General features: G+C 49.2%; 1 protein-coding gene and 1 long non-coding RNA gene across 3 annotated transcripts in view; one reads left to right on the top strand and one right to left on the bottom strand.

Annotated features, from left to right (window-relative positions):
- Positions 1 to 21,989, bottom strand: part of MAP2K5 (mitogen-activated protein kinase kinase 5) — a 111,428-nt gene extending 89,439 nt beyond the window's left edge. The window contains exons 1-7 of one of the 2 annotated variants that reach the window (XM_077317405.1): positions 21,841 to 21,989; positions 14,422 to 14,470; positions 11,509 to 11,576; positions 7,578 to 7,647; positions 4,719 to 4,759; positions 3,619 to 3,686; positions 1,727 to 1,775 (exon numbers count right to left, since the gene is read on the bottom strand). In XM_077317405.1, the coding sequence (XP_077173520.1) occupies positions 1,727 to 1,775; positions 3,619 to 3,686; positions 4,719 to 4,759; positions 7,578 to 7,647; positions 11,509 to 11,576; positions 14,422 to 14,470; positions 21,841 to 21,864 (369 nt within the window). In that variant the 5' untranslated portion in view covers positions 21,865 to 21,989. Of the gene's footprint in view, positions 1 to 1,726; positions 1,776 to 3,618; positions 3,687 to 4,718; positions 4,760 to 7,577; positions 7,648 to 11,508; positions 11,577 to 14,421; positions 14,471 to 17,924; positions 18,282 to 21,840 lie in introns of those variants that run through there. The other variant, XM_077317404.1, reaches the window with a different exon arrangement.
- LOC143827665 (uncharacterized) lies at positions 18,332 to 23,801 on the top strand. Its single transcript, XR_013227383.1, has 3 exons — positions 18,332 to 18,627; positions 20,292 to 20,389; positions 23,679 to 23,801. It is a non-coding gene; the product is annotated as an uncharacterized LOC143827665 (long non-coding RNA).
- The last annotated feature ends 189 nt before the right edge of the window (positions 23,802 to 23,990 follow it).

Below are 23,990 nucleotides of genomic sequence, written 5' to 3'. Positions count from 1 at the left end.
GGGCTGAAGGACACGCGCCAAGACCCGCTTTTATCTTTTTGACATTCTCAACTACAACTACTTGATTCATGAAATGCCAATGAGACGGGGAGAGGTCACTGTGTGAAGGCGCTGAATACGCATCGGAGATAATTAAGATTTCAGCCTTCGCAACATGGAAGGGAAGTGAACAGCAGTTAAGAAAATCAATAAGAGCCTTTTATTTGTGGTGACACAGATGTCCCAGTCAATAGTGTCTAATAGGCAGGCTTGATGGCCGCGGACAGCTGCCTGCCTCCAAGGCTACCGAAGGGCTTTCACCATGACAAACATTAAAACTTATTTATGTTGCTATTGACGGATCCCGCTGCCTTACAGGTAGGCACATTTGGCGGCGTTCATTTAAAGTCATGATGCCTGCTTGGGCCTCCCCGCCCGTCGGAGTCAAAGAGGGGCTGGCCGAGAGCTGTTCATTTTGCCGACCCAGACTACAGTCCCAAATCCCGGCAATAAGAGTGCCCCAAATCCCAAGGTCACAACATTTCCATCTAGGGAGAGAGGGAATGCTGAAAACAGGGGCGAAATCAGTTCCACCTCGTATCCATAACCCAAGTTTTCTCTGGTGTTTCTTGGCAGCCCTGGAAAGGTTTCCCAAATGGGAGGGAATTAATTTTTGCAAGTGTTTTCTAAATTTGTTAAATGTTTACCATGTGATAAGGTCATACGGTCATGTTGACCTGCTCACCCCCCTCCCAAAATGGCCAACGATGGGCCTGGAGGGGCCCCGGACGGGCATGAACACAGCTTTGCTTCCCGAACATATTCTGCACACCCGTGCCACTTCTGGGTTTCTCCAAGCCCGAGGAATACTTTAGGGGTTTTCTTAGTGGTAAGAAACTTGAGAAAGGCTGCCATAGCCTAAGCAGCACCAACAAGATTTGACTGGCTGTGTAAAGTAGGGAAGATGGCTAATAGGTTATGAACAGGCTACGGCTGCTGTGCAGACCTGTGGTTTAAATGGGGCAGAACACCAGGCCCTGAATGCGATTGTGGGGCAGCCTGCCAAACTATCTTCCATTTGTCCCAGGGTGGTGAGCGTCGTGCTTTCCAGGGAGATGTGATGGAGCTCTTGGTACTCTCCCCTGGTGCAACGGAGTGGAAGGACTGGCCAATCTTGTTAGAATAACTTGGCCACATATTTGATATTATTATATAGCTTCCTGTGTGTAACTCTGCCAGACGCTAAATCAATTGCCAATAACGGGGCAGGCAGTTTGTGCATCTGCAGAGCAAAATACGGGGTTCCCCAGAACAGGGCGGTCCTGCCCTCACGTACGACAAACTCTGTTTTGCAACCCGGCTTGCCTCGGAGCCCACGTGCGAGAAGAATCGCGCCGGCCCAAAGTCCTCCTTTGCTACTCAAAATTGATTAAGTTTCCTTCTCCCTAAATTGAGGCAGCGGCCAAAAAAAAAAAAGAAAAGTGGGTGCAAAAGGCGCTTCAATCTATTTGAAGCTCAATCTGATTAGAGGGTTTTGAGAACAGGGCCGCAAATTGGCGTGCCAATCCAAATCAATCAGCACAGGAGCTCCGGCGCAAGGGAAAGCTCTTCCGCGCCTCTCCTCTTCTTGATTAAAAGAACACATCACTGGGGAGTGAGTGGGAAGCATCTCACGGCCTGACGGCACAGGACACGGCTCTGGCCATGCGGCCGCGCACCCTGCGAGCACCCGCTCCCGGGGACCTACCTGGCCGTTGGCTAATATCTTCTTCAATTCTGCAGAGGACTTCTTCAAGCTGCCAAAATGGGAAAGGACAAAAAAGGGGTTTCAAAGATAGTCAACGACCCCGAGCGAAAAGAACACAACCGTTGCCCTGAAGGACAGGGAAGGGAAAGTAAACGAAGGACAGGGGAGGTATTAATGAATTAAGCTGGGATTTGAGCAGTGGCATGCCAACTTTGGGTTGGGAATTCCTGGAGATCTGGGGGTGAGAGGGAGACTCTGTGAGGCTCCACACCATAGACCCCTCCGTCCAAACCAGACATTTTGATCAGTGTTGTCTGGAGATCAGTGGTAATTCCAGGAGATCTCCAGGCCCAAGATGGAGGTTGGCAAGCCTTACATATGGCCTCAAATATGGCCTCAATCGACTATGTGTTTGGTACCTACTGGCAGCGATGAAGAAAGGCACGTGCAGAGACCCCCTTTGTTTCGATAAGGGTGCCAAGGGGAACTGGCTGCTGTACCTGCAGGTAGTTCCTCTGAACACGAATTTTCACTTTATTTGGATAGCCACTGTTACTTTGGTTTCGTTCTATGGAATCTGAACCAGCCACTTCATCCTAGCATCCCACGGTAAATGCCAATAGGTCACATTTGCAGAAAACTTATCTAGCATCATTAAACGATATATAGAAATCCATCTGGGCTTGGAATTGGGGTCTCTGTGGGTGGGCAGGCAGTTATGGATTTCCTGCATTCTGCAGGGAGCTGGACTAGATGACCCTGGAGGTCCCCACCAACTCTATAATTCAGTTTTAAAACACTTATTACATCGTTTTGAAACAGCAGATGTAGAGGGCTGCTTCGTAGTTAGCACAAGTATCAAATATTTTGATGATTTTAAGTAAGTTTTCTGTTGATTCCCCACTCCTCCCCATGCAGCCAGCTGGGGGGCCTTAAGCTAGTCACAGTCTGGTTAGAGCTGTTCTCCCAGAGCCACCCTATCAGAGCATTCTCTTCCCCACCACCCTCACAGAGTGCCTGTTGCGGGGAGAGGAAGGGAAGGCGATTATAAGCAGGATATGAAAAATAACTATTTAAAAAAAACAATGCTTTTATATAATGTTTTACGGTGTCTGGCAAAATAACTTAAGGAAAAGGTCTTCCCTTGCAGAGCTAATAAAAGAACCAATATCCCCCCCAGCCTTTTCTCCCTTCTTTTCCCCCCTTGTTCCTTAATATTTAAAGGGGCTCAAACAGATGACATTCCCGGGCTGTGGGATCTCTCTCACTCCCCCCAAGATTTCACTAATCTTCAGTGTCTCTTATCTACGAAGATTGCAGTCCCGGAGCACCTTAGGGACCAACAAGGGGTTTGGGGCGTGAACTTCCAGGGCCCAAGCTCTCACAGGCTCCTTCCCCAAAAACCCGCTGGGTCCCTTGGGGGCTCCTCTAACGACATGACCGCAGACCAGCACGGCTGGCCCCTGGAACTGGCACTACCGAGACACTCATCTGCTGCTCACCTATCCGGCCTTCTGCCTAACTCCCTTATCTTGCTGAAAACATCGCCCAATCTGATATCCTTCTAGTGAGCATCACGACGGCTCAGCGAGTGCATCTGCCAGCCTCGTCTGTGGAAGCTGCTCTTGCGGCCTTTCTGGCTGAGGGCCGGGGCGGCCACCGCGCAAACAGAACGCAGGACTGTACAGGCGGGATTTTTTTTGTGGCTTCCAGAAAGCAGAGGTGGACTTGGAGCCTTCTGTGATGGAAGCCGCAAAAAGAATCCCGCTCGAAGCAGGCCAATCAAGTCCCGCTTTCCATGAGCTCACCGGCACTTCCGCTTCTGTTAATTAAAATGCAAAAAGCAATTCCGGGGTCCTGTTTGAACAAGGCGCTCTCTGCTCGACTCTTACCTATTGCTCGGAAGAGAATCCGGGACGGCCGTTGCGCTGTTGGTAGCCGACCCGGCTCGCGTATTTACCTGCAAGCAGGAAAGGAAGCGTTATTGGTTGCCTCTATGCAGAGGATACAGTTCTAATTAACCTATAATTTGCCATGAATTTCCTATTTCCCCGGGAAGGTTAATTAGTGAGCTGCCCACGGTTGAAATCCAGCCTCTGTGCAGGTTGCCGCATTGTGTCACTGAAAAATCGGGCTCTGTGTGTGTGTGTGTGTAAATTCGCTCTGCCTTTGAAATGCTTGATTAAGTAATACAATCAAGAGTAGGCAGGCGAGAATATTTTCATCCCACTCCGATTAAATACATCTTTTTCCTCCCCGCGACTGCTTTGCGCCATGATATCATTATACGTGTCTCGGTGCACCAGGAGAAATAACATGTACATGGTGCTTTGTTTGCAGATCTCACGCTTAAAGCACAAGCAGTGTGCATCGACGAAAAGAACATTTTAAAAACGCCACGGAGGGGCATCAACCACAATGAATGAATACCGGCTAGACCCAACTTTGGGGGTTGGAGCTCCTTAAAGTCAAAGGTCCTTCTGTCCGTAATTGGGAAAGGCAGAGTTAACTCTGGAACGTTTTAACTTGAAGATCTCATTGTTCTCAGAGGGGCTCCTGCAGCCGACTCTAACCGGCCTCTTGCAGACCAATATGGCCACCCTCTGAATGGATACCACGTTCTTCCTGTGCCACGAACGTGGTTCCTGCTCAGTGTTCCTCCTTTGAAAGTGGTGGGCACGGCAGGGGCACCAGGATGGCTTGGGTCCTCTTATTTATTACGCCTATGTAAGACGTTTATTAGCAAAGGCAAGAAAGGAAGAAACTTCGTGCCTGAATATCGGCAGCCTTCGACCGTCAGACACGCAGTCCATATTACAGAGAAATAACATTTCTTCCACGGTGCATGTGTGTTTCAAAAAATAAAAATAAATAAAAATAAAACTCTGCTTGTCACACTGCCGAAAGTACACTTTCCTTTGACATTTCAATAAGTGGAACACAGCCCTGCAAATCCATCCGAGTTTACTGAAACAATTATTGAAATGCCTACCTTCAGGCCATGTATGTTCCGTTTCCCGGGAGGTTTGCACGCTGAAACAGTAATTGACTCGGTTGTACAACACATCAAGGCCATTTAGAAATTTGCTCAAAATGAAATCTTTCTTCTTCTCTTCCTCTTTTTTTTTTTTATTAAATGAGGTTAGTACCAAAATTAGCAGAGAGAAATGATTGAAAAGTGGCTCTGAAGGCCCAAAGTGGGACTTACAAAGCAGGTTTTCAGGACCTGCAGGAGAGAGAGCATTTTGAAAGCGAGAACGGCGGCTGATAGAAATTCTAACTTTGGCTTCTGCCACATCAGCAAGAAGAGGGGCTGGGAGGAACAATTATGCTCTAAATCCCAGCCACTTCGGGTCTTTTTCGTTTGTGTTTTTCTGGGAGATTTGCATGATTTATATTTTTCAGGAGTTATGGCATTTGAGAGAAATACCACACCGGATAGCCCCTATCTTGCAGCCAGGACAAAGACTTTGCACCCTACAATCTCCGCATTTTGTTGCATGTCCCCACATCGCAAACTGAATGCTACAGGGTCAACGCATTAATTTTACCCTCCCGACAACTCTTGGGGTTAGAGCCCACATGGCTTGGCATCAGAGCGGGAGGCTAGACCTGGGTCACCCCTCTAGCTTCCATGGCGGAGGAGGCATTCGAACCCAGCTCTCCTGGATCCTAGTCGGACACTCTAACCACTACACAACCTGGGGTCTCCTTAACACTTCAGGAAGCTGAGGAGCAGATAATTCAAAGCAACGACAGAGATTATTCCCTTGGCTATTTGTACAAAAGTATGGCAAAGGTATCTGGGCTTAGGCATAAAGCATTTTCATAGACAACCCAATTCTTCCCTTGACGCTTCGTGGGCCGTGCAATGGATCTGCCGCCTCCCCCCCCCCCCCAGCATGGTGCAGATACCCTTTTGTGAAACCTGAAAACCACACAAGCTTCGAGGCAGCTACACGTTACGGACAGTTCCCATTTTAGAACTACAGAGCCCGACAAATAGTATGTTAAAGGGGCCGTCAATTTTGATTGATTGTCTGGAGTGGATGGATTTGATCCCCACACCCCACCCCTCCTCCCTCCAGAAATACATGGCTCTCATTCCGGCTTCTGACAGCAGGAAACAAAGCTGTTTTATTAGTCAAAAAGACACAGGCGATAATTATTAAACACAGCCATCAGGATGGGGCCAGGCAATTTTAAGTGACGTTCAGTGGCACCGTCCCGTCCATATGAGAGAAATCCTCAGTATCGAGGGCAGAAGGGAGGAAAGTGAATCCGGGGAGGAAAATGAAATCCGAATCCCTAATTTGGGGGAGCAAGAAAGCTAATGCATTATTTTAATGAAGAGAGCCCTTAGCTAATTACCTACACATGTATCTGATGAAGGGTGTGTGCATAGATAAAACAAAATCAGAATCCAGCAGCACCTTCAAGACCAACAAAGACTTATTCTGAGGAAGAGTGCTTGCACTCGAAAGCTCACACCTTGAATAAATCTTTGTTGGTCTTAAAGATGCTGCTGGACTCTGTTTTGTTGTGCTGCTTCAGACCAACAGGGCTACCCCCTTGAATTTGTAAAGATAAATTTTGTGGAATAAAACTTGGTTAGTCTTAAAGGCCCCTGGACTCAACATTTTACTCTTACTAAATTTGGTCAATCTAACACACAAAACTGAGTTATTCCCACAAGCAGGTTTGCAAACGACTTCCCAATACTGTCTCAATGCTGATAGGCTGGAGCTTCTGATCTTATTTTTGTCTGTGTTGATTGGCTGGGGCTTGTGATCTCACTTCCTGACTCAGTGCTGATTGGCTGATCTCACTTCCTGACTCAGTGCTGATTGGCTGAGGCTTGCGTCCACTTCCTGACTTAGTGTTGATTGGCTGATCTCACTTCCTGACTCTGTGTTGATTGACTGGGCCTTGTGCTCTCACTTCCTGACTCAATGTTGATTGGCAGGGGCTTCTGCTCTCACTTTCTGATTCAGTGCTGATTGGCTGGGGCCTGTGATCTCAATTTCTGACCTAGTAGACTGTAGTTGTGAATTTCCAGCATTCTGTGGGGGTTGGGCTATATTACACTGAAGGTCCCTTTGAACTCTATGACTCTAAAGTGGCTGATTTGCTGGAACCCACTAGAATGCCATGCTCACCCAGACAGGAATGGAACAAGGACACCAGATCTTCTCCTTAATCCAAGCAATCTCTAAACTGCCAGCACCATCAGCCTCCATCAGAGAGGGTAGCATGTGCTAACAGATTCCTTTGCTTAATTGCCCAATTCAAACTTCAGAGAGTTGTTAAGTAATGAAAAGTCTACAGTGTGCTAATTAGGAAGCGCACACAATGACTATTTGTACCGCTACAGGTTAACAGAGGAAAGTTTCATTATTTCAACTGATTTATAGCAAAAACCATCTCGGGCATGAAGGGCTGTCCGTTCAGAGACTGGAAAGGACGCCTCAGCAGATTAGGAAAGCTACCCCAGGTTGGTACGAGTGAAGAAGCATGCCCTCTCTCCTGCCCTTGACAACAGGGCTGTTTCTGCAGTCCCAGACAGACAATAAAACCCCGGGACAGCCGGAGAGCCCATAAACAGCGCTGGGGAGGGGTGTTTCACCAGCCAGGCGGGCCTCCTACACATCTCAGCACATGCGCTCACACAGGGGTGCACCGTTTTAAAATGTAAACAAATGCACATGAGGCCAGGCTGTTTGTCTGCCACCTCGACAGCATTCCCTGCCCCAAATTAAGAGGCAGCTGCCACATTTCACACCTCCCCACCCCCAGAAAAACGTAAGTGCTAGCTATAGCGGCTAATGACGAGAACTTTGCGCCCATTTACCTCTTGGGTAGATCTGCAGAGGCACCACTAATTGGCCGTTTGCTTGCTGCTCCATCACTGTGGTGTAATACTGCCAAGAGAGAGACAGAAAGGGAGGGAGAGAGATTACTCAGGAATCTATGCAGGCCAACAGCACAACTCACGAATTCTAGAGACACACACAATAAAACACAATCATTTACTCTTGGCGATTGCCCCAAAATGTCAAGAATTTCCTTGTGAGGGCAGAAAGGAAGAATAGAAATACAGGGAAACAAATAAATAAAATAGTTTCCGGTGAGTAGCTGTGCTGGTCGGCAGTGATGGGGTGTCTTGAAGATCAACAAGATTCTTAAGGGAGAAGCTTCCAAGCTGCCTTCACCAGGGCAATCTTGCTGGATTTGAATCTTAGTCACGAGATTTAAATGGACGTTCCCTTCAAGTCCCAGATGCTGAGACGAAGGAGAGAGGGGAAAGTAACCAAAAAGGTTGAAATAACAAGAACAAAAATGGAACTAAGATACCGCCCTGAGATGGTCCATCGGGATGGGCGATATAATAATCTAATAAATAATATAGCTAGGCTCACAGTGCTAATACACAAAACGTAATACATGATTTAATTCTACATTCAAAGATGCTAAAAAAATGCATTCCTTGGTCCTGCGAACAAGTACCTACGCTTAATATAAAGACAGAGGTCCAAATATATAAATACAAGTTAAAAGGTACAAATTATGTCCCTCAGTAGTGAATGTTAAATGTTTCAGTATTGTTTTCGCTGCATTGTATCCGGAGTGTTGGGACTGATGTCCACTGTGAACCGCCCTGAGCCGCAAGGGAGGGTGGTATAAAAATGTAACACACAAATCCGTAAATAAAATAAATATCCAGAGGCAGTCAACCTCCGAATACCAGGGCCAGGAGTAAACATCAAGGGCAGGCCTAAGACTCCATGCCCTGTGGCTAGCCCTCCAGATGTACTGGTCAGCCATTGTGCAAGACAGGAGGCTGGACTGGATGGGCCACTGATCCAGCAGGGCTCTTCTGCTGTTCTTATCACCGAAAGGCCTTAGACTTGATGCCCTGTTGCTGGCTGTCCAAGGGACCTGGTTGGCCACTGGGTGACACAGGAGGCTGGACAAGATGGACCCTCCCTGGTCTGATCCAGCAGGGCTCTTCTGATATTATATGAAGTCCTCGGCCTCTGTGCCCTGTTGTTGGCCCTCCAGAAGAACTGGCTGGCCACTTTGTGAGACTGGATGCTGAACTACATCAGTCTGTTCCGACATGGCTCTTCTTCGGTGCTTAGCTTAGGAGAGCTTCTCCTCGCTATCAGATATTCTTGCTAAGGCCTCATATGAGTTTCCAAGTTCCATCCCCCGTGTCTTCCACTGGGGCTCGGGACAGAGAGGTTTCCGGAAGGTGTGGCCCTTTGTCGCTCGACACCCCCTTCCCCCCCCCCACAAAAGAACTCATGTGGCCGCCTCCATTACTCAAACAGAGGTGACAAGTAAATGAAATAGCCATCATGTCAACTGTCAGCCTTTTGGGACAGCAATAACTGTTAACAAGTAGGCTGGAAAAATTGTCCAAAAAGGAAAAAAAAAGCACCCGATTTGTCCTCCACACGTGAACGCGAGAGATTGCTATGGAAAGCTAAGATGCCAGTGGCTATTTGGAACATGGCTCAGGTATTCTTTTTAATGGAAAATTTGCCAGTTATTGATCCAAATCGTGTACGCTCCCCCCACCGCCCAGCTTCTCGATGGCTGCAAGCACCTTCCCAATCAGCGGCTGTCAAAACAATTACTGCCTTTTTCTACCAAGAGAAGCCCACGGTGGCCGAGGGGTCCCTCCGTCCCCCTCCGCCTCGCTCTTAGTTAACCATGAGGCACAATCAGAAATTCGTTTCGATCATCTTGCGGCAGGATTTCCAAAATGAGTCATTAAAAAAAATAATAAAGCCGGCGTGTCCCCGGAAAAGCTCGGTTATTGCAAGGAAACTTTCCGAGCGGCTCGTGGCGACGTTTCAAAGCCAATAACCTCCGAAGGGATGAAGGTCAAATGAAAGACTGACCCGCTAGAGCCTTCTCTGGAGTCAGCCTCTCTTAGGTCATTTATTTTTCAGTTAAAAGCTAACCCTCACATTCGTATTTCTAGACTGAGGGTCCCCATCCTTTCTGAGTGGGGAGACCCAAAATGGCGGCTGCAGGAGGCGGGGCCAGCCACAAAATGGCTGCTTTTGGAACGTGCCTTGAAAGTGTCATTCATGCCGGTATCTTGTTTTGGTTTATGTTTTCTCAATAACAAAGGTAGATTCTTTTGTTTGATTCAGACGCCCCATTGGTTTCTTCTTTGCTCTCTCTCTTACCTTCAGGCACGCAGGGACAATCCTTGTACTGCCGTGGCAGGGTTACACAAAGCCCTTGTGGAAGAAGCCTGATTTAACCACACTGGCTGTCTTAGGTGGGACCTTCCAGCCTGCAAAGCTCACACTCTACAAGGGGGTCTCCACCAGACCTGCTTCCTCGATTTCCAGAAAGGGTTTGCCACACAGCATGAGGACACTGGCCACTGAGGAACGCCACTCCAAGCCCTGCTGGAGCCACAGAATTTTTGGCACTTTGGAGACCCCTTGCAGGCACAGAGTTCCTGGCAAAGGCAGTTCCGCGGGAGAGAGACACGAAGCTAATGCAAGGACAGCCGCTTGGAAGAGGGAATTGGGAGGCCCGGCCCAGAAGCCAAAAGGCTCGGCTGATGGAGCGTAATAGGAAACTGAGGCCTGCTCCGAAAAAGAACAGTGAACCACTATTTCCCTCCAAAAGAAAATACAGAGGAGAACAAGATCATGCTACTCTCTTTTGCCAGCAAACTAACGCTGACGGTCCATTCCTAAAAGACACCCAGGACAATTCGTTTATAAAGTTATATCCAAGTCGTCGTGATTCAAGTAGCCCCGTTTTCGTATTTTTACGGTTATTAAAAAAGAAAAAGACAATGCATCTTTAAATCTTCCCAGCATGCTGAGCCTGCAGCGAAAATATAGCTCTTCTGAGAGGAGGGCTGGGGGGGGGGAGGGGGAAGCCTCTGATAAAAGCAGATTTTGCATCTTAAAAAAAAAAAAACTTTAGAGCCGAGGGGTTCATTTTTAATGAGCCGTTACTTTAAGTACTGCATAAAAAATACAAGAAATTGATAGTCCATTTAGCTTGCTTATATCCAATGCAGAAGTCATTAGGAGGCGTTCGTCTTAATGTTCCTAGGATATGATCTGTAAGTGTACAGGCACTTTTTTTTTTTTTTTAAGAAAAGGCACATTGTAAACTTTTGTGCATGATTCTTCCAACCCCACTTCCAGCGGACATTGTGCTGGCATGAGTTCCGATGCTGACTTTCCACCAGCCGTCTGTTGCCAGAAAGAGAACGGGAAAAGGCAGATGGCAAAGATGGCGGGCACGTTCCAACAACCTAGTAATCCCAAGAAACTGAAACGAGCAGAGCCAGGGCCTTCTCTTCTATGGCCCCACCTGGTGGAACGAGCTCCCCAACGAGACCAAGGCCTGCTGGAACTGAAGCAGCTCCACAGGGCCTGGAAAATTGAGCTCTTCCGCCAGGCTTTCGGATAAGGCCGGCAACGAAGACCCCAAAATGGACCCAGCCACCAAGGAAAGGCAACACGGACGCCCAACATCCCTCTCATCTGTCTGTGATCTGTGATCTGTTATAAATTAGTTTTAACACTGCAAAAAGCTGCAAATGCTAGAATGTGTTTTCCAGTTTCTATGTCATGTGCACACCGCCCCGAGATGTCAAGTGAGGGGCGGCACAGAAGCCGAATGAATGAATTAAAATAAACTTCTACCCCGGCCATGCGGAAATGACGGCACTTATTCTGCCCCCCTCCCATGCAGCTCTCCGAATGTGCCGAGGCGTCTCAGGTGGTACCTACATAGGACAGCATAGCTTTCATTTCTTCGTCGCTTCGCACGGTAATCCGATCGCCGTCCTCGTCTTCATCTGGGGGAGGAAAAAAAGCCGATGAGGAAGGCATGTTGAAAATTCTTCATTTAGGGCAGGGGTAATCAACCTGTGGTCTTCCAGATATTCATGGACTACAATTCCCATAAGCCTCTGCCAGCAAACGCTGTTAAGTTGTTATTACTGTTACCTGCTACCATATGTTAATTGTATCTCCTCCTGTTTTCTGTAAACCGCCCTGAGCCCTCGGGGAGGGTGGTATATAAATATAATAAATAAATAAATAAATTTAAGGGATAAACCCAAAGGATACCCACGGAAGGGATGGAAGCTTCAAACATAGATGTGGCGATAAGAAATACGCAGCGCAGGGATCACGCCCACAGCTTGGAGGGGACAGTGTCGACTCATAACCCGGATTCAGGTCTACTCAGTGGGGCTTACTGCCCATTCCCTCTGGATCTCTCTGCCAGTCTCGGAGGTTTCGGTTGAAATGGAATGTCCTAGGCTTACTGTACAAACAAGGCAGATGGTTCCTTGGTATTAAGAGAAGGAAGGTCTGTGCAAATGAGCACAATTTGCTATTTGATAAGAGGGAAAAACCGTTCCCAAGATACTGTTTATACCCCCCCCCCAACAGATGCTGTATCTGCCAGATTTAGCAGGGAGGTACTTTACCACCCCCTTTAAAAAGTGCTCAGGAATCTCCCTTGAAGTGATCCAGAGGTCGTTCCCTGCAACCCTCCGCTCGCCTGCAGCGCCTCTGTGATCCTGCAGCCCATTAGGGGAGGCGAAGGCAGGAGCAAAATGAAATGCAGCCTGGATTTGCGCTAATGTCGCCTCCTCGCAAGACGCCAAATAGGAGGCGGCAGATGGCAGCCAAATCTTCGGGAGCGAACTCGGCAAGAGGCACAGTGTGTCATGTGCGCGCACAACGGCAGCGTTCGGAGAAAGGGGCCATAACGGACCATATGTTCTTAGCCGTTTTATCTGCAGCAGCCCGGCATGCGACCGCGGAGGGCCCCATAACCGGTCCGATGGCGAGGGAGAACGGCAGCCCCAGGTAGAGGCCGCCGCGGAAGACACAGGGGAGGGAGCAATAACTAAACGGGCAGGAGAGGTGGCGGCAACTGAGGAAGCCGTCAAGGAGCTGAAAAGCGGCGTCAGCCGGTAATGGGCCAGCCTTCAGCACAAAGAGGGGGACCCAGAAACGATGCGGCATATTTTTGACACCACTTAAATGGCAGGGGAAACGGCGGCACGCCGATGCAGAATGCCAGGAGGAAGGCACAAAGCAGAAGACGCAGCAGCAAAAGTGAGAGAAAGACCACATGATATGTATTTTGTTCCAGACTGGCTTCACCCAGGGCACTAGCAGTACAGCTTGCCTCTCGGATTGGAAAGCCCGCGCCTGGTGCTCAAGGGAGGCTGATGTGGGAGGGAGGGAGGGAGGGAGGGAGGCGGAAGACTTGGGAGCTAAGCAGGTTCGCCCCTATTAGAATGTGGACAGGAGGCCACCCAGAAACCCCAGAATCACTAGGCAGGGGCTAGTGGGGGCTGACTACCTCTCTGAACATCTCTTGGCTGGAAAACAGCATGAAAATTGCTTCCAATACAAAGGGGCAGGCCCATGTGGTCACACCGTGACTTGCCTAGGCCTCAGTCCTCCAACCCGTGTTTTCCTCTCAGCCCAGGTCTCAACTCTGCTGCATGGAACAACCCCCACCTCCCCAGCAATACAAGGTTGAGATTCTATATGTTCTTTGCTCTGCGAATCTGAATAGGTTGTGATCCCTGGCGCACAGGAAATGTGCCTGGCCTTTTCGGTCCTGGCCCCAACCTGGTGGAATGAGCTCCCGGAAGAGCTGAAGACCCCGTCGGAACTATCACAGTCCCGCAGGGCCTGCAAGACGGAGCTCTTCCGCCAGGCCTTGGGTTGAGGCCAGAGCGAGGGAAGACCTGCTGGCTCCCTCCTCCGAACACCCTCCCTGAGACATCGGGTCGAAGGGTCCCTTGAGTCTGTTGGGGGTGGGGGTGACTGCGGCCTTGTGGGAATTTTATGGGAACAAGAGGATTTTATTGTATTTTATGCTTTACTGTTGTAAACCGCCAAGAGCTGGCTGGATCGAAAGCAGCGGTCAATAAATATAATTAATAATATAATAATAATAAATAAAATAAACAAAGGAATTTGCACAACAGACCTATGAGGTAGGCCGGTACTGCCTTCCCTCCGTTACATGAAGAAGGGGGTTGCCTGTTTTAAGACCACCCACTGACTCCACGGCTGTGTCGAATGTGGCTATAACACCTGGGAATGCAGCTCATAGCTTATGCTCTTAACCACAACACGACATCAGGAATTTGCTTTTTTTGTGCTGAGTTACCCTCAGGTGTTCTGCACGGGCGGACTGGTGTTTGCATGCGGCATGTGTGTGTCTAAATGCTTCTAATTTCTTCCCAGAGAAAATGACATTGGGAGACCAGCCCTCTGCTTGCCACGTCGCCATTAACGCGCCGTGCTTTGTAATTCCGCCCTTCTAAAAGCTGCCGATTCCTGCTTTTAATAATAGAAGCATCTGAAAATTAAAATCTCAGCCTACAAAGCCTCCAGGTACTTTATACTTTTCATTTAATTTGAGCAATATAATTGCGGCGCATACGAAGAGCACCGTAAGGTCACGCTGGTAATTAAAGCGATATTGTAGAAAAACGCGTTTGCGAGATGTGATTAAATAATAAAATATTACTTAGCTCAGGATCGTCATTAAACTTGCAAGCCGGGCATCAATATTTAACCGTGACGGCGCTGAACATAAACAATATGCAGTTGTCGTTTCTAAAAAATAAATCGTGCCGGCACGAGGGCACCCCCCATACTCACATTCGAAAGCTGTCGTGGTGGCTTCGGGCAGAACCTGGCCGATCACGTCCTGGGGGGGGAAAGAGCGGAGTCCGTCTGAGTTCGGCTTCTGACTTAAGGCCCCGCACCCTCATTCGTAAGCAGCTGCTTTGACCAGCACCAAGGAAGCTAGTGGGCCAACTCCAAGGACCAAGTCTGTTTCAGCCATTTCCTTCTTATGGAAAAGATGCAAATCCCTTCGGTGACATGTCAAGATTCCAGTCTGAACAGAGAGCACACCGGCCATGCAGATATTCTCCTGACCTACCTGGGCTGCAAAGCTCCAAGAGGCCCAGGTAGGGGCCACGGTGGCACACCGAGCTAGGCTCCTGGGAGACCTGGTTTCGAAGCCCAGTCACGCCCTGAAAGCTTGCTGGGTGTCGTTGGGCCTGTCACAAACACTCAAGCAGGCCTACGTTGGAATCACAGAGTTGGGAGGGACCTCCAGGGCCATCTAGTCTGGGTCCTGCCTATCTGATAGATCGCCTCTCTATCTATGCCCCCCCCCCCAAGAGTGCTCTGTTCTTGGAATACCAACCGGTTGGTGTTCCCTGGCCCCAAGGACCACCAAGTCTGGCCTCAACTAGGGTCAGGGTGTTTTCTGTTCTGGCCCCTGCCTGGTGGAATGAGCTCCCGGATAACATCAGGGCCCTGTCGGAGTCGGCACAATTCCGCAGGCCCTGCAGGACGGGGCCAAAGTTAGCATTAAGGTATCTACCTATTTATGGCCACCACACTCAGCTATCCATCTAGATAAACACTGATCCACCTCCAAATCATCCTGAACTTTGGGAGGAATCAACACCCACATAGACATTCCACAAACGTATCGCTGCTGTTTTAATCCGTCACAATTAATTCATTCAAATTAATTTTAAGTGTAATTTTATCTACCGTAAACGGCATTTCATATTTTGTCGTGTACTGCCCTGAGCCAGCTTGCTGGGAGGCTGGTCTGAAAACCGAATCAACTAGAAACTAAATCTGCTTCCACGTTCCTTGATTCTGCCCCTTTTAAATAGATCCCTGCAGTAGAAACTGTAGCTGTTACCCTTCGCTTCTTCCCAAAGCCAAGATTAAAAACAACTATTCCAGCAAGAAGACACAGGGGGAGCTGACTTGGAAGAACGTCTTGTAGAAGCAAAAACGAACCAGAGGGGAGACGCGTTAGAACGGTGAAGTCAAATAGGATGGTGGCAAAAATAGAAAAGAAGACTAAATGGTCTGGATCAATCCTTGCTAGTTGCAGGTAAAGGTAAAGGTATCCCCTGTGCAAGCACCGAGTCATGTCTGACCCTTGGGGTGACGCCCTCTAGTGTTTTCATGGCAGACTCAATACGGGGTGGTGAGTTGCAAATAAAAGCTACTAGTAAAAAGTCAATTCCACTGGAGAACGTCTCAAATAAGATCTCCTTGGGCACGCTTATCTGGGAAAGTACTTGGGAAGACCCTGAAATTCTGCATTTGCTGTGTCCTAAGAGAATACCATAAAGAATTCGACAGCTTTGGAAAGTGCTGTTTGTGCCTTTACTCTGGATCGACCTGCGTGACATCTTCCAAACATTTCCGCAAATGCAAAATCTTTCATGAGCCTCATAGTGCTGACTCTGATGCCCATCGCAAGGGAACACGGACGCTCCCAGCAGCGACAGAGAGGGAAATTCAAGCATGGATACACATGGGATGTGGTATAGAAGCAGCCAGGTGTCCATCTCACCAAGGGAAACAAAACTTTTGGGAACGGCCAAAGAAGCAGTCAGATGTCAATTTCACCAGGGAAACTAAACCTTTGGGGCTTTTAAAACTCCTGTGAAACTGACACGACATTGGCAAAGATTTTTATCTCAGTATCTTTGTTTGGGAAGCAGCCCAGATCTACAAACACAGAGCTAAACAATAACACGTTAAATTATCTCAGGTTCGGCACAAAACACACACAGAGAATCTGTGTGTATATTGCATAGGGGTGGGCGGAGGAGAAATCGGTCCTTGCTGCCTTGATTACTGATATAAAAGCAAGGAGAAAAGGCACTGAGAAATGGCTAACCCACATTAGCAGCCCTACATATCACGCCAAGGATGCTGTACTCCCAGAGCTTGACCGTTCCCAGGTGCCGGGTCACCATGGTCCCTATAAATTTATTATTTATTTTCAGTAGTGTAACTTGGCATTTCTCGGCATAAGCAGAAATTGCAGAATTATTGTGTGGCAAGGGGTTTGGTTTCATAACACTCTAACAAATGCGCATGAAGTCCTTGTCATTGCTAGTTTATTTGTAAACTTAAATTCACACTATTCGGGGGTGGTGGATGGATCTGTTTATTTGCCAATTGCCTCTCTGCCCTGTTGCTAGCCCTCCAGTGTAACTGGTTGGCCACTATTGGAAACAGGATGCTGGACTAGATGGGCCCCTGTTCTCATTCAACAGGACTCCTCTGATAAACTAGCTATACCTCAAATTTTATTTATATGTGATGATGTTACGACAATTTTGTCGCAGAAGAAGAGTTGGTTTTTATACCCCACTTTTCACCGCCAAAAGGAGTCTCAAAGAGGCTTACATTTGTCTTCCCTATCCTCTCCCCACAACAGATACGCTGTGAGGTAAGCAGGGCTGAGAGAGCTCTGACAGAACTGCTCTATAAGGACTGTGACAAGCCCAAGGTCACCCAGCCAGCCGCATGTGGAGGAGCGGGGAAGCGAAGAGCTGATTAGAGGCTCCTGCTTTTAACCACCGCACCAAACTGGCTCCCTAAGAATGGCAAGATGTTGGGTTTGGGGTTCTGTGGTAGTCATAAGTTTTAATTTGGGCATTGAAAAAGAAAGGCCCAGTTCCTGAAGCAGTGTGGCCTCTAAATGGACTTGGACTAGGACCTTGGGCTGAGCAACTTTCTCAAGCCCTCTGTGGATACATGCAGAGGTCTGCCCTGGCCTTCCCCGGTGGTCTCCCATCCCAGGATTAACCAGGGCTGACCCCGCTTAGCTTCTGACGGGGGCGATCCTGGCCAAATCAGTTACCTCCTAACCCCTTTATGAAAGCCCACCTTGCAAAGCCAGGGGGCCGAAGGGGGGTCATGGGGCTGGGCAGCTGCAAGGCTGTTCAGGCCAACAAAATCTGTGGCGGGGGAGGACCTTTCGTGGCCCACCGCTCCCTTCCTCAGAGCCAAAAAGGTGAGCGTGACCCCCCAAAAACTCCTGCCCGGCCCCCAGTTGTGCTTGTCTGCAAGAGTGTCCTGCACTTGGCCCAGAGGGACCCCTACAAGGGGCGCCCATGGGGGGGGGCTGAGCAGGGGCCGGCCTGGCCTTCCTTCGAGAGCTGCATGAGGCCCCGGGGGCCCAAAGGCCGCTGACCCCCGCAAGGCCGGGCGCGGAGGGCGGGCCCCGCGTGTTCCAGCGCCAACATCCCCACGCCCGCCCTGCAGAGCAGCCACCCCCCCCTGCTTCCGGGCCGGGCCCTGGGGCGGGGGGGGTGGGGGGGTCTCACCAGGACGTCCCTGAAGAGCAGCTGCGGGGCCGGGTGGACGGTCCAGTCGACGGCGCCCCCGTCCGGGACGCGGATGCGGATGACCAGGCCCGGGCCCGGCGACGGCGGCGAGGCGGAGGAAGGGGCCTCCATGGCCGGGGAGCGGGAGGAGGAGGCGTCGCCCGCCGCCAGCACCACCATCCCCGCCGCGCCCCTCGCACGACCCCGGCCCGGCCCGGCCCGGCCCAGCGGAGGGCCCTGCCGCCTCCCCGCTCCCACGAGGCCCGGCCCGGCCCGGCCCAGAAGCCGCCGCCGCCGCGACGCTTCCCCCGAGGCCGGAAAGGCCCAGCCGGGCGGAGAAAGGCAGAGGGAGGCAGGCAGGCGGAGGGAGGCAGGGAGGGAGGGAGGCGGCGCCACCGGCCGCGGAGAGGGAAGGAAGGAAGGGCAGCCCACGGGAGGGGCACGGGGAGGGAGAGGGGAGAGCCCCCGCCCCAAAGGGCCGGACCCCAGATCCAAGGGAGGCGCCTGCTCACCCCAAGGGTCAGCGGAGAAAGAGGGCGACAGCCCCCACCCCAAAGGACGGAGGGAGAGGAGGGAGAGCCCCCACCCCACAGGGTCAGAGCCCCCCAGGATCTGTGGCCCGGCACTGCAAGCACACCAACGCTTACACCCAGGATGAAACCTGGTGGGCTGCAAAGGAAAGCTGACACACCTGGGAGGAAAGGTTGGTTGGTTGGTTGGTTGGTCCGTCCTAAGGAAGGGAGCCCCCCCCCCCCTTGCAGGAAACTCACACCGGGGAGAAGGCTTGGTTGGCCTGAAAGGGGTCCCCGGACTCTCCTCTGAAAGGAAGGAGCACAAGGCCTCGGCCTAATAGAGGGCGGCCAGCCTCCAGGTGTTGCTGGAGATAGCCTGGGACTGCAGCTGCCTCCCATTTGGGAATACCTGGGAGACTGCTTATTCATCCATGGATGGATATCCATCCATCTTGGGGTGGGGCCTGGAGGGTCTATTTCCTCCAGGGAAGCTGATCTCTGTCTCCACACACACACACCCCCCACGCCCAGGCAAACCTTGAGCAACCTGCCAGCTGAGCCTGAAACCGACAAGCAACTGACAGGCAGGCTTGTGTGCTGCAACTCTTGTGTATCTTCTGAGTAGACATTTCTCACAGGGCAAACCATGACAGTAAACATCGAGTGGCAACTATAAACATAAATAACACAACGTCAAACATGGAACTGGAAAAGCACTAAAAATGGCACAGGTGCATTCAGCTTCCATCTAGCAACGTTTCCGCTGCTTCTGACTTTAATTCAATACCCTTTTCAGACACTGCACTGACCCAGTCAGTAGCAGGCCCCTTCACTGGAACCTGGCATGCCAGGTTCGATTCTGCACTCCCCCACATGCTCGCCACAGCACTGATAAAGCTGTTCTGACCGAGCAGTGATATCAGGGCTCTATCAGCCTAGCCCACCCCACAGGGTGTCTGTTGTGGGGAGAGGAAAGGGAAGGTGACAGTAAGCCGCTTTGAGCCTCCTTCAGGTAGAGAAAAGCGGCATGTAAGAACCAACTCTTCTTCTCTTCTTCATCTCGGAAGCCCCCCTGACCAAAACACATCCCCGCAGGTGCCACTGAGGAAAGCACCGGAAATGCTATATATAACAGGCACATGTTTTGGCCATTTTTAATTTTGCCACTGGATATTTGGAGTCATCATTTGCACTGTGAAAAGTGTATACTCAGAAGTAAAGATCCAAAATCTGCACTGTACAAGCCGGTGTCTCAGTATCTTTGCTTCTTCAGTTTGGTGTAGTGGTTAGGAGTGCGGACTTCTAATCTGGCATGCCGGGTTCGATTCTGCGCTCCCCCACATGCAACCAGCTGGGTGACCTTGGGCTCGCCACGGCACTGATAAAGCTGTTCTGACCAAGCAGTGATATCAGGCCTCAGCCTCACCCACCTCACAGGGTGTCTGTTGTGGGGAGAGGAATGGGAAGGCGACTGTAAGCCGCTTTGAGCCTCCTTCGGGTAGGGAAAAGCGGCATATAAGAACCAACTCTTCTTCTTCTCCACCTAGAGGCTGGCAATCCTGTCTCCAGACTGTATAGATTGCTTGCTCATTCATTCATTCGAAAAACAGCTGCTTTGGACAGCGGCCTGCATGGCACCATACCTTACTGGGGCCCCTCCCCTTCCTAAGCCCCATTTTCCCAGGCCCCACCCTTAAATCTCCAGGTATTTCCAAAACTAGAGGTTCCATCTCTCCTGGCAATCTTGCCTCAGACGCTCTTTCTGAAACTGCTTTCTAAGTGCTTCCTGCCATGTCCTTGGCCGAGGTCTAGGTATTTATTGTTTATTTATACTCTACTTTTCTACTCGAGTCAGAGTACAGGATATGAAGCTCGTGTTACCAACCTCCAGGTGGGGCCTGGAGACACAGACGTACATAAATTCGGAAGAGGCCACCGTCTTTATCGTTCCAGGTAAATGGCAAGCCCCATAATTTGACTCGGCTTCATGGCATCTTTGTAAGATGAAAAAAGCCTGTCAGCTGCATTTGATCGAATTCATGAAAACTCTCTGGCTCCCCCTCATTAAAATTCTAGGTGGCATTTTTTTTTTTGAAACCTTTAATCCTTGAATGGCCATTAGCGGAGATAAATTATCTTCTGTTCAATAACTTTATAATTTAAACTAGCACAGTAAAAAATTCTTAATAGTCTCATCTTCACGACGCTGCTAGAAAGAGATTCTGTCCGCATGGACTTCGGCGCTGTCAAAATGAGCAGCCTGCGTGGAGTCCCTCTGTACCTCTCAATGAAGATTCATTTTCTATTAGGTTATAAAGAATAGGCTACAAAAACGATAGCAAATCTGGGGGCTTATACTCTCCCCCCCCTCCTAATATATAGTTTTTATTCATAGATCTATTGGGAAAACTGACTCAGCTGCCAGATTTGCATGAAAATTATGAAGGATTCTCCCCAAATGTGTCTACCGGCTACTCTTGGCCATAATTCCTTATTCTGGTTTGTGTTGAGACAGCAGTAATCAAACTTCTGCTTTTTAATATTTTCCCTTTCTAAAGCTCCTCAGATGCTTGCACATCTTTGTAAGAGAGCTGGTGGTCCCACAGAGAATAAGCAATAAACCAGGAAGAACTCGGAGCAGAAGAAAGGCTTCCCCCCCAGCCCATAAAACAATACCTCTGACATTGACTTAGATTGCATACTCAAGATCACTTAATGTCAACGCGTTACCCCTTAAGACATTTATTGATTAATTTATTCAAACGCGAGTGCCGAAGGAGTTTGTGTAGTGCAAAGGTTAAACAGATGAGAATCATGAATTAATTCTACCCGGGCTCCCACGTAGTTCTCCAAATGTCATTTATACGTTCCAAACTCTGCTGATAACAATGCTCTCGTAGAATTGCCCGTTTGCTTGATTCGTGCAGCATCGAGAGGTGACTTGTGTGAATGAATGAGCAGCTTCTTTATCCCTGCCATAGATGCCTTGCCAGAGAGGCTGTTCATACATGCACGCCATGAGCCATTCCGGTATTGAGGATTCAAGGGATGCCTATGCACAGAATCCTGAAGTGGGAAGGGTCCACGTAGGCCATGTAGTCCCACCCCCTGCTGAATGCAGAATCAGCCGCTACTTAAAGACCGCCAGTGAGGGGCAGCTCCCCCCCCTCCTTAGGCAACCCATTCCACTGCTGAACTACTCTGACAGTGAATTCCACCCCTGATATCAAGCCAGTACTGTTCTACATTACTGTGGGTCCTCTCCTCTGCTGCCGATAGAAACCGCTCCCTGCCCTCCTCCAAGTGACAACCATTCAAATACTTAAACAGCAATCACGTCCCCTCTCAACCTCCTCTTCTCCAGGCTGAGAAGGCTTGCTCCCCAGGCCCTGGATCATCCTCACCTTTCTCTCCTGCATCCTCTCCATTTCATCCTTGGATGCCTCCAGAACTGCACCCAGGGCTTCAGGTGGGGCCTGACCAATGCAGTATACAGCAGGATGGTGACATCTTGCAATTCTGATGTGATGCTTCTGTTGATACAGCCCAAGGCTGCATTTGCAGTGAGCCAGGCCTCGAACCTGGAAGAAACTCAAAGGACATCTATTTCAAACCCTTGCTGTGATAGAAGATCAGTTATCCAGTCAACAGCATGTATACCCCAGTCAAAGAAAGTAGTTTAAACAAAAAGTTCTTACTGAGCAAATATTTTATGTACAACATTTATTAGCCATGGAGCTTATGGATGGATGGGCCTCTCCCGGTGATCTTAACTCTCAGACAGGAAATGGCTCATGCTGGCAAGAAAAGCCAATTGCTGCAAAGGCAGGAGGGGAGGGGGGGTGGGGGGGCGAAGCATCAAACAGCCCACTCTCGTGCAAAATCCCTTCCTTCAGGCCCATCCGTGGGCCTAGAACCAAAGAGGCCTTGTGAGGTTCCATAATCTGGTCACTCTAGGAAGAACTTCTCCTGCTCTCAGAGGGCCATTGTGGAAGAAGCCACCAATTATCTGAACCGGGGGGGGGGGGAAAGAGTCTATATATTTCAATGAAATATGCTAGAGATTCTGCCCTGTCCTTGCCAAAAACAAAAATGAAAAGGTGCTTAAAAGCAAAGACTCCGTGTGAAAGGTACAGATCGGACGTCGTGAACCGTGTTCCTCAGTCTCCCACCGCCAGCTCCGGCGGCCGGGTAATTGTTTTTACCAACCTATAAATTTTTGAGTAACAACAAAATTATTGTGATTTTTCTTACTAAATTATTCATATATTACAAAGCACGTATGTAACAAAGACCATGAATCACCAGGCATATAATGACCATATCTTAATGTCGTTCCCCCCCTCCCCAATTTTTTTTTTTTTGTGAATAGATTTATGTCTTTGAGTTAACTAACACAGCACATTCACTTTATAGGGTTCATAATTCCACTCCTCCCCCTTTCCGCACACAACCCAACAACCTTCATGTGTGCTTCCATTAAAAGCACAACCTTCCAATTTTCACATTTAAACCTTTCTTAAACCTCGGGCTGTTGTGCCGGGAATGGCTCTACATCACGTTTTGCGGGGAGGTTCAATTAGGATTATTAATATTATTGAAAGAAAGGGCTTGTAATGAACTGGCCCAGAGCTCATAAACGGTGCTTAAAATGAGGCAAGCGTCATTAAAATAACTCTCTGTGACGTGTGTGCTACCTTGTGTGGGTGAACAGCAAACACACACACACACACAAACACGGTGAGAGCTAAGCAGGTACCTTTCTTCACTCAGAACCGCTTGTTTACAAGAGCAAAAAGATGTGCATTTGGAGAGCGAAGAGTTCTTGTCTGAACTCTGCTCAGCGGCCACTTCACCTAAAGCAGGGGTAGTCAACCTGTGGTCCTCCAGATGTTCATGGACTACAATTCCCATGAGCCCCTGCCAGCGGTTGCTGGCAGGGGCTCATGGGAATTGTAGTCCATGAACATCTGGAGGACCACAGGTTGACTACCCCTGACCTAAAGCACTGCTCCCCCCCCTATTTGCAGTTCCTCAAGAGACATTTAATATCAATTTGACACAAGTAGGTCTCACATTATGGTGATTTCATTATTTTTCAAAGCATGCCATCATACATTTACTTTAATATTATTAAGTATTTATGTAAATAATTAAGCTCCACGAGTCTAGGCGCTCACAAACAGATGACTGTGATAAATTATCCTGGCTCATTTCAAGTGGATTTCCCCCCTCCACTTAGGGCCTCATTTCATGATGGAGTACGTGCACCCTGACGTCACCTATGCAAGCGGCTTCGCTCTCGGCAGGTGGAGAAAGGAGAACAAAGTGTTTTGAAAGGGTTGCCAGTCCCAGAATTTGGTCAATTGATCATAAGTGAAAATAAGCAAGTTTTTATTTATCGCATAGTCTGTTCTTTTTAGGGAGTTGGTACCTTGGCTTTCTCTTCCAAAGAGTAACCCTACAGATCTTGGCAAGGGAACTCACTGGGATTTCTTCAGTAAACGAGCCCTTTAAGATGCCACTTGGAGCTTCTCATGGTGGGCCAGTTTGC

The sequence above is a fragment of the Paroedura picta genome, chromosome 18 (genome assembly GCF_049243985.1).
Source record: "Paroedura picta isolate Pp20150507F chromosome 18, Ppicta_v3.0, whole genome shotgun sequence".
Classification (NCBI taxonomy): domain Eukaryota; kingdom Metazoa; phylum Chordata; class Lepidosauria; order Squamata; family Gekkonidae; genus Paroedura; species Paroedura picta.
Note: the sequence above shows the minus strand (reverse complement) of the source record. Positions and strands in the feature narration are given on the sequence as shown.